The 10,749-nt window shown below is 39.4% G+C and overlaps 1 protein-coding gene across 1 annotated transcript in view; it reads left to right on the top strand.

The window, feature by feature from the left end:
• Window positions 1–10,704, top strand: part of LOC124184682 (N-alpha-acetyltransferase 15, NatA auxiliary subunit) — a 38,823-nt gene extending 28,119 nt beyond the window's left edge. Inside the window, exons 9-11 of the mRNA XM_046574678.1 lie at window positions 9,303–9,496; window positions 9,627–9,735; window positions 9,899–10,704. Coding sequence (XP_046430634.1) covers window positions 9,303–9,496; window positions 9,627–9,735; window positions 9,899–10,422 — 827 coding nt within the window. The 3' untranslated portion in view covers window positions 10,423–10,704. The remainder of the gene's footprint in view (window positions 1–9,302; window positions 9,497–9,626; window positions 9,736–9,898) is intronic.
• Window positions 10,705–10,749: the final 45 nt, after the last annotated feature.

Below are 10,749 nucleotides of genomic sequence, written 5' to 3'. Positions count from 1 at the left end.
GATTCCTCCTCTCCCCCCCTCGCCCCGCATATCATTACTATACGATGCACATGCCCCGTAAATATCGCAAACGCGAAAGAGAGAGAGAGAGAGAAAGAGAGAAGTATAAAAGGTGATGCGCAAATACAGCGATGCTCCTTCAGCTCCCACAAATGATGATCTGCATATAATTCCTTGGGTACGTTATGCATGTGGGAGAGCGACGAGTGACAGCTGCCGGTCTTAAAAGTGGAAAGTTTCATTTTCCCTCTCTTTCTCCTCCCCCTCCCCCCCCCCTTCTTTCTTTCTTTCTTTCTCTCTGCAAAGGTAATACACCCGCCAACGTGTCGAAGTCGACGATGATAACGGTCGCGAAACGGGACGGGCATTTTAAAATGTTCGTTTCTATTTTCTGTACAATGAAAATACACACCGCGAGTGGCTTTCTTTTCTCTTCACAAAACTCACATTATCCCTCTACCCGCGTTGGTCGTCGCCGTTGATTTGATATTCCATTCGCGCGTATAAGTAGCGAGAGGCATTACACGGCATTATTATACATATCGGATCGGATCACTTTTTAACTTACCAACTTCAGGCACTGTATAAAAAAAAAAAAAAAAGAAAGAAAGATAGAAAAAGAAAAAAGCCAACTACTCTATTCCGTTTTCTGTGCATCGAACATTCATGCACCTGCACGTTATTATATACATATAACTATAAAATAATCAATATCTTTCAGCAAACGTCTGTAATAATCGTAAACAAATAATGGATTTGGCATACATTCGTGCAAATTTTTCTACGTAAATGTGCACGTTCCCGATATGTATACGGTGAGGAAATAACAAGCTGTAATAATCGTTGTTCGTTCTGGGTATTAGATATTGTATCATACAGACGAGTTTTATTTAAATCGCGGGTCAGTCTAGCCTCAGGAAATACAAATGGCTGCGATATTACAGTATCAAACGTTATACCGCAACGGTTAAACGCGATATGCTAATCACACTATTCGTATAACATTATATATATTATATTCCAAGCGTTCCGGAAACTATTATCTCGTTTGCTATACAATTCGCATCTTTTTATATTCCATACATCAAGTCCCGACCAGCGTCTCTGGGCGGTTTGATAAAATGTCGTTTTTCTCTATTTTCTTTTTTTTTTCACGATTTTTCGTTTCTCTTTCAACGAAAACAGTTGTCCAATCAACCGCGGCAACGTATTAAACTCTCGAAAATATAATAACGAGTATAGACAAAATGTTTCTCATTATTTCTTGACATGGTTTCCATTTTCATTCCTCTCGCGCGTTCCTTTTTTTTTTTTTTTTTTATATATATTATGCACAATTGAATTCAATTGAATTCAATGCAATTTCTTTTCACTACCAAGATCCTATTGTCAATCCAACCTTGTTGCACATAACGCAGTGACCTTGGTGGGAGAAAGACGGACACAATAACCGCCTGACTACAAACTCGGGGAAAGTCTCATTAAAATCCAACCGTATAATACAGCACTCTCAATATACATATATAATGTACGGCATTGCACAGTTTCGGAATCGCAAAGCGTGCGTGTGGATAAAAAAAAAAAAATTCGCACCCGCCTCGCGGCTCTTATTTCAATGGATTACAGCTCACGCAGAGCGCTCTCATTTTCTAGTGCAGCACAGCAGCGTCTCTCAAATGTCGCGACCCCGTCGCAATATCTCCTTTGTTCTCGATCCGCGATGAACGCGATTATTAGAAGATGCACCGCGTCTAATTATCACAGTTTGCCGACTCGGATATTTTCACCGTTCGAAATGAAATGGAATTTTGCAAAAAAAAAAAAAAAATTGAAAGAAAAAGACGCACGGTGTGAAAACCGCGTAGAAATTAGTATCTGAAAAAATAGACATCAAGAAAGCGGGTAAAACCCGGCGTCCATATTTCGGCGAACGCAGGATTCTGTCCGTCCTCTTTACGCTTTAACCCTTCGCCATGCCTGCAGTGGAAGGTTGTCCAGGTGTCGTGTCGGTCTCATCTCGAACATAAAGTGTCCGCTATTTTTAGACCGAAAGCATTCAGAGACGCGACTTGAGTTCGTGAGGAAGAACCGAGCTGCAACGTACTCGGTGAAAACCGCACGTATTTCCAAATCATCCGAGGCTCTGTCGGCTCTTGGATATACCAATGTATTTATACGCACATATGTAACCATACGAGAGTCCGGGTAGAACCTTCCGGTCCGTGGTTGCACCTTAATGCGCGTCAATCGCGCGAATCGATGTTTACTCATTAGTTACGCGACATCGTTTCAGGAGGAGGAAAAAAAATGGACAAAGTTCGTTGATACGGTAGTAGGATAGGATGCAACACAACGTCACAACGTCATTTTTCATCAATCGAATCAAAAATTATGTTTAACTGCAAAAAATACTTTTGCTATATAAAATTTCTGTTAAAATCCATCCAACTTCCTTATCGTCGATTCATTTCATCCTGCAATTTAACAATGCTAACGTGTTTTCTTCTTCTTTATAGCATTCCAGCTTTCCGGATGTCTAAGGTTCGCGGTTTTTACACCGCACCGCGTAATCGGCCACGGTATTCCCGTTCAATGATCACCTTCCGTAGGCAATATAATCGATCGTAGAATACGTACCACCGAAGGTGCATGCATCAGCTTCGAGACGGGTTAACGATCCTTAATACGCTATGGAGTTCCGCTTGCTGTGAATGTTCGTTTAATTTTTTTTTTTTTTTTTTTTTCATATATTTTCACCGTACAAGTACAGCAAGTTTAGCAGCTGTATAACTATGCGTTATGCACTGCGTATAGCGCGGAAACCCGGAAGGGTGCAACAATTATACCTCGCATTGGATTCGTAAAACGTTCGACTCGTGCTTTTTATGTCGAAAAGCAAGCAAATCATCCTCGTTTTAAATTCAAATCACATCATTCTCTCGCTCTCATTCTACTCACGATCAATCTCTCTCCACTTTCCTATTGGAACAACCGGCTGATCGTTTCAACGACCGAAATTCAACAGTTTTCATTCTTTTCTAGCTCTTTCGCCACCTGCGGAAGTTTGTGAAAACTGAATTACGTAAATTTATGTTATCCGTGAATTAAATTAGTTTTAACCATAATAATCTGAACTCTTTAGAACTTTTTAATAGTAATTTATGAATTGTTTCTTAGATTTTTATTATAATATGTGCTCAATTCCTATCGAGATGATTGATGAAAAATATACGCGAACTTGAGACTTTGGCTAAACGGCAAGAAGAATCAGTGCGCTTTTCAATTTTGCTTGATCCTAGTCATTTTTTACTTCGAGGATTTCGTCGTATATAGAAATATATTCGAGGAAATATTCATTCGGACAAAGTTCAGGCCTCTTGTAATACGAAGGGATGGAGTTATGTGCTAATTATAAAAACGGGCGAAATCTATTTCGTCATTGAGAACTGAAACCTCGACGCCACGCCCTGCGCTGATTGTGAATGTGGGCGATACCGTACCTTTGCAGGAGAATGTTTAAACCCGTGTGTGTGTATATATATATATATATACCATACATACAAAAGCTGCAGACGAACGTGTATATTGCGCGGTTAGCGATTGGATTAGACTTGGGTTAATACTAGCAGGTTGCGACCTTTGGAAGTCTGACGCATAGAATCGTTACGGTTTAGAATTACTTTTAATCGATAAATTTTAATATCTTGTAAATATATTACAAGAAGAGAAAATTTGCAGCGAAAGACGCGAGGAGATATCAAAGCTGCATAAATTATAATATACAGTGACTCGGGTGCTGTCATTTTTCATTCCGTTTTTTTCGTTTCGTCGGGTTTCCGCAATGGTGCACAGATCAAAGATCAAGGGAATTGATTATTTCCTCGGTGTTACCGAAGGTCAACGATTGATGCGTAGTAGTATAATTGCTTATAATTGGAGTAACCGATGATCGAATGATCGAATTATTATAAACGGCGGCTGTCAGAGACAATCGTATTCCCAATAACACTCGACGAGCATGATATTGTATAATGTTGCGTATAGTTAATTGTTGCGGCCGATTGTTATTAGTTAGTAATACCGAGGAATTACGTTAATCCACGTTTCGCATCACATGCTGCATCGGCGCATACATTACAATTATACTCTGAGACGAAGAAAAAAAAAAGGAAAAAAAAAGTCGAATTCATTTGAATCGCGTATGAATTACCTGAAATTCAAATTAAAGAATAATTCATTCGAATTATAATGCAATGTGGAAAAAATTTGCTCAAGTGTAAGTCGAAATCGTTAATGTTCATTCCCTTCTTATCTCAATCAAACACCCCGCGTACATAGTTCCTAATGCAGAAATTGTCAGGCGGTCTGGTTTCTATTTTAATTTCACCCCTGCCGCATTGGGGTTCGTTGAAGTTGACTAGTATTCTCGGTTTGAGAAATTCAAACCTCTCCGGAATGTTCCCCCCCTCCCCCCTCTTTCTCTCCATTTTCTAAATAGTTTCTGTGATATTCAAACACGGTCTCACGATATGCGGAATATTCAGTTGCAATAATTGATTTTACCTACAACAAACCCGAAAACTCTCGTTTTCTTCTCAGCTTCGAATTTGCAATAGTTCCAAGATCCGTCATTCGACGCGCGACGGATGTTTGGTTTCGGATACTTGCCGCACTGTGACAGAATCGTAACAACGAAACTAAATCGAGACGGTCACGCTTGTGCCTACGTAACAATGATTAATTTCTTTTTCTTGGATTTCTTTCTTTCTCTTTATTCATCGTTTTCTTTAGTCGATTTCTCAACGTATCAAGTATTTTCCACGCTGTAAATATACAGTAAGTATACATAGGTATATGTATACGTGATAATTTCGCAACGTGCATATCTGTTAATATCTATTATACCCACATGTACACGTATGTGGATTCGCGTTCACGTTCTATACGATTATGTCCACATACCTAAAACCAGCTACCGGGCTACAATTCCTTGTTATAAAATTTCGGCAATGTCTTCGAGCCGATGCGAACAATGCTCGTATTATTGGCGACCGACACCTTACATACGTGTATATAACGTATCTACGTGCGGATTATAAATTACCGGCGCAATTCTTTCCGAAATCTAATTATCACGGTGTAAATTAATAACCGCAAACCGTGCCCATGGCATGGCATTTTGCGCAACGACGTTGTATATTATGTATTATATATTTAGAAAACATAAAGTAAATATATATATATATATATCTTTGTATGTACGTATATACTACGAAATCAATATCGTGTAATATACTACTGTTATTACAAAGTGGGGGAAAAGTCTGTGCAAAAAAAAAAAAAAAAATGTGCGATAAAAAGGATCAATTTATAGAGCTCTAACGGGCAAAATGTGCATATACGTATACTTATAAAATTAGTTGTATGCATAAACCGATGTCGTGGTTTAAGGTGGTGCAATTCTTCTCAAGTGACACAAGTCAGCGCACGTGGGTGCGGGTAGGCTACGCAAACTGGAACTGCACGGAGTATAAATGTGTTACACACGTTGTACAATCTAGTTTATCGTCTCATTACATACCAACCGCAAATGAATAATAGGTAAATTCATACTATCGGATATCTAATCGCGGTTATCGGGGACGCTGTCATATATATACACACTTGTGTGCCTGCGTGTTATTATCGAAATGCGGGTGTAAGTACAAAATTGTAAAAATGGTTCCGCAACTTTCTCAGTATATTTGCAAATTTTTTTCCCCCTTCTCTCTCTCTCTCTCTGTTTTTCGTTACTTTGCAATTATTCACACCATTTAAATTGTTTATCAATTTCCAGCGATTACACCCGAGGCGTATGGAGTGTGAAATAAACGTGTATCGCACGAAGCGGCGTGTCGTTAAAATAATTTCACGTTTATAATACGTATTTTTCTTTCGTTCCTTATTTTCTTCTTCATCCACCCTCTAATAACAAAAGTTGAGACAAGTGCCGGTTCTCTAATTCTGCTCTGCGAGTTGGCTCACACGACCTTGTACAGCCTCCCGCTGAATTACGCAATTCATGCAACATTATAATGTACTGCAGAGTTGTTGCTTTATTATACAATATTATACAATATAATTGACGCCGCAGAGTTTTGAGAAACACGTCGCGGTTGTACTTGTATCAAACTTGCATAAACAATATTTTATGCCTCGCGTATACGTGTATGTGTATACTGTACGATACCCATTAAATTTATATTCAATCCTGCATAATTGAATCCCGCACGGAAGAGAATCTTATTCCATACATATTAACTTCTTCCACTTCTTCTTCGATGTCGACCGATGATGATTTCCCGCTGCCCACGCGGTTTGACCTTCGCTCGAGGAAAGACGCGTACACGTTTTACGCCAGCTTACCTCTGGCATACGCCCTCACAAAACCGGATGCAAGTTGCACCTTTCGAGATCTGATCTCCGCTATCACGCGCGGCGGGAGACCCGTGTTTACCCGTGCATAAAATTGCACTCAACACGTGAACACGTGAGTGCCTCACAGGCATACATATTGCAATGCCCGGCCCTTCGTCTAGCTCGTTTGTTATTATTTTACGTATCACAATGACGCATGACGCACCAAACTCTCACAGGAAAGTTCAATATTCTAAACGATCATTGCTTCCGACATCATTGTTGTTTTTCCGCGATAGATTGACCGACTTTATTTTTTCGAATAAAACATGTATCATGTACCCAAGGTTCGTACGCTTTTTGGTATCTGAAATTCTCTGACTTTGCCAGGTATTTCAGCCTGAAAGTAAATCACAGTGACTTCTCTACTGAGACGCGTTGAAACAACACCGTGACCCGCGATAGAAGATAAGAACACAAACTGAGGATGGCTGGCCATGCCCGCTGGAACCGTTTTTGGTTTTTATAAATAAAAATTTTTTTTCGACAATTGACCTTTACACCCAATAATACCACCCTATCCTGTTCGTCTACAAAGGTCAACAGCATTCCTTCAAATTATACACAGAATGTATGAAGTGGTGCGGCGAAACAAAGTTTGAAATGCAATTTTTCTTTTCTCAAGATCGATAGTACTTTGTATAAGAACGAGTTTACTCTTTCGACAGACTCAAAATTCCAGTCTTATTTACGAAATTCCCTAAGTTTTCCCAGTTTTCCAGTATTTCCCTGTGCGTACGAATCCCGGTACCTATTTACTTTCTGCCGAGTCGTCGCGCGATTTGTCGATATTCTGGATGTATTACCTAATTAAAAGAAGTAACGAAGTTTCGGGAAAACTGCAGATTGCGAATATATCAAAGATCTTGCTCTAAGCATCGTAAGCTCAAAAACTCACGCGATTGTTCTTCGATGAGTCGATTGTTCTTTTATTCTTTTTCTGATTCTCATACGATTTTTCCACCACGGTGTTCTTGTAGTTGGTGAGAGAATTCTTTAACATGGACGATGAGAATGACGCGATGAAAGGGATGCTGGGGGGATAAGAAACTATAAACGCTTTATGACCCGCACATGTGTGTAATCCACGTCAGCGATTCTCGTTGATCCACATTCCTGCAGAAACTCGCAAAGCGTGCAAGGTCTCTCTGGACCAAGGCCATGAAAAATGCGAGGAATAACATTGAGAGGTCTTCGCCGGCTGCAGCAGCATGTACACACACACATATATATATATATATATGAATGTAGATGCAGAAGCACTGGCTTTACCGTAATTCAGTATCTTTCTTCCTCGCATTACAGGTTTCAATTTATAATAATCCACTTTATGTACGATGTATATTTTACACGCCGTGATTATCGGAAGCTTCAACTCTCTCGAACGATAAAAATCTTTGCACGTATAGATTTATATATGTATGTATCAGAATACGTTGTGGAATTGCGCGTATGTATAATGGATAATTAATTTATCACACGGTCAAATCTACGACGCGCGTTGGTAGACGGAAGCGGATTTTGAAATTCTGCGATGACCCCCCCCCCCCCTCCCTTCATTCGTTGTTTTTACTATTATGTATTTATAAATTCGTTATAAGATATGTTGCATACAGGTATGTGTATACATACAAGATTTATTAAACTTGTACTATTAGCTAGCGCGATTTCGCCCACCACGCGAGCTTCCTCGTTGGCGTTTGTTTATCCCTCCTCCTGTAATAATTTCTGACTTCTTACGTTGAACATGTTTTTATACATGAATTTTCTGGCGGTAATAATAGAAAAAGATACGCCAAGCCGTAATTTCATTAGGTATGATCATGCCGACGTGTATCGTCAATCTTTGTAAATCCATCGCGCCTTAATTCATTATTATAATTGCTGTTTGCAATTCTTCAAGGTATTATAAATGCGTGCGACTGTATAGATCATGGTCATCCTCTGCAGCCTACGTGTTTATTTTATCATTCATTTTATTCCCACGTATTTTCTTTATGGTTATACTTATCTAAAAAAGGGATTGACGAGTTGCAATCGTTGCGACAATATGATTCAACTCCAAGCGTACAGAATTGTACTTGTCGCGCGTTCTTCTCCAAAACACTGATATTACGAATTACCAATCGGAACTCGTCAAGTTTTCTTGGGGGAAAATAATTTTTAAAAAAATTCTACGAATCGAAGGGAAGTGGGAAGAAAACCACCCACGCGTAAGAGCACGTACGGTGTAATATTTTTACGTAAGAATGCGTCAGGAAGCAAAAAAACGCGCAACCTGAACCCCTGGAAGGAGAATATGCACACGATGTATCTACCTACGTACATACATAGAGGAATGTCTGAGGCAATTGTTTCGCTATTTACGTACAAATTTACGGAGCATATCACGCGCTCTTATCCGCACAATGTTTTAATATAATGTATGTACATTGAATATTCCTTTTTCTTATATAATTGGAAAGCGTGCGGCGCGGTGCAGCGCCATACACACACACACACACACACACACATGTGTATAATGTAGGTATATGTATACGTAATTAAAGCGGTGACGCCCGTTGAACACAACGAATGTATTAGAGTAATAATCTTATTATTAATTAATCGGTATACAGTACAGTGCAGGGCGTACAGTATTATTTTATTTCACGTTATCAGAATAATTTTTTACTGCTTTGTTGCATAAACTGAATGGAATTTTTCATATCGCGTAGCAAATTTAAACCATCCCAATGTACGCGTCTGCAGCAAAAGCTGCACAATTCGTTGGTTAAGATTATAGTTGCGGTAAACTTTTTCCATTCACGTAACTCAAGGATGTTGCGAAAATTAATTTTTTACAGAAAACTTGGCGCCGTCGGAACTGAAGAAGCTTAGGAACAAGCAGAGAAAACAGCGCAGGAAGGCTGAATTGGAGAGACAACAAGCCGCTCATGCTCAGGAGAAAAGGGAGCAGCACAACAAATCTCGACAACAGGCCGATCCTGATCTCGAACAACCGACTCTCGACGAATTGATCCCGGAAAAATTGGAAAGGGTATTTCTTATCTTTCTTTGACTCCCTTTCATTTTCTTTCACTTTTAAGTAATGAGTTTAATATTAAACAAAACGATAGCGTTCGGTGGAGTTGTTTAATGTTGGAGGAAAATCTTGTTGTCTTTTACAGTCTGAAGACCCACTGGAGCAGGCGGTCAAATTTTTACAACCATTACAAGAGCTGGCCTCAGACAGAATAGAGACGCATCTCATGGCGTTTGAAATATACTTTCGCAAAGGTGAACCGACCAAAATTTATTTCATTACTTTTGATGTATTTACTGATATTTGTACGCTATTTTTTTCTTTTTTTTTTCTTTACATTCACCGTCTGATAATGTACGATACACCGCTGCATAAAACGTTCGTTAATAGGATATATATATTTTTTTTTATTCTTAGGCCGGACACTGCTGATGCTTCAGTCAATAAAACGTGCGCATAATCTGGATGCGAATAATCCAGACCTGCACTCTTGTCTGGTACGATTCCTTCAACACGTCGCGGTAAATCCACTCAAAGGACCGGTAGCCGATGTTGTAAAACGGCAGACAACGGATATATTTTCAAACTACGACGCGGCTCAATTGAACAGTGATTTTTTAAACAAAAACAGCAAGTCTCTGCCACATTTACTTCAAGGGGCACGAATGCTGCACCTCTTGGACCCATCTGCTCAAGCTAAAGCTCTGTCGTTGGCTAGTCACGTAGACGGATTGGACGGAGTTAATTTAGAAACGTGTACCAGAGTTTTGGAAGCACTGCGGAACGAAGATTTTGGTATATGCGAGCAGGCGATAGCGGATTACACGACACAGTGCGAAAAACGCTTTCCTTACGCGACTGCATTTCGACCGCCAGAATCATACACCGCTACTACTAACCATCAGGCTCTGACAACAATCAGCGATGCAGTCAGGGAGTGAATCTGGGTGATGGGCTTTGCGTTAAAACACGTAAATTACATAATTAGAATTTCTATTAAACAAAACAAATACAAAAAAGAAACCAACAAAAGAAATGAAAAATGCGAATAATTAACGAATAAGCATGTAATATATTAAAAACTGTTCCTGGTGAAGTTCATATGCAGTGTGAGCAGTGCCGGGATCAGTGATGGATGAACAATCTTAACAAATTGATACGAGATGAAAAACAAATAAGTAGAGGACTGTGTTTCGTCATGGTTCGTGAATTTTAAATGAAGATTAAAAGGAAAGGACAGCGTAGTTAAGATTATTAAATATTACCCC

Source organism: Neodiprion fabricii, chromosome 6 (genome assembly GCF_021155785.1).
Source record: "Neodiprion fabricii isolate iyNeoFabr1 chromosome 6, iyNeoFabr1.1, whole genome shotgun sequence".
Classification (NCBI taxonomy): Eukaryota; Metazoa; Arthropoda; class Insecta; order Hymenoptera; family Diprionidae; genus Neodiprion; species Neodiprion fabricii.
The sequence above is the reverse complement of the archived record's forward strand: the minus strand, read 5'-3'. Positions and strand labels throughout refer to the sequence as shown.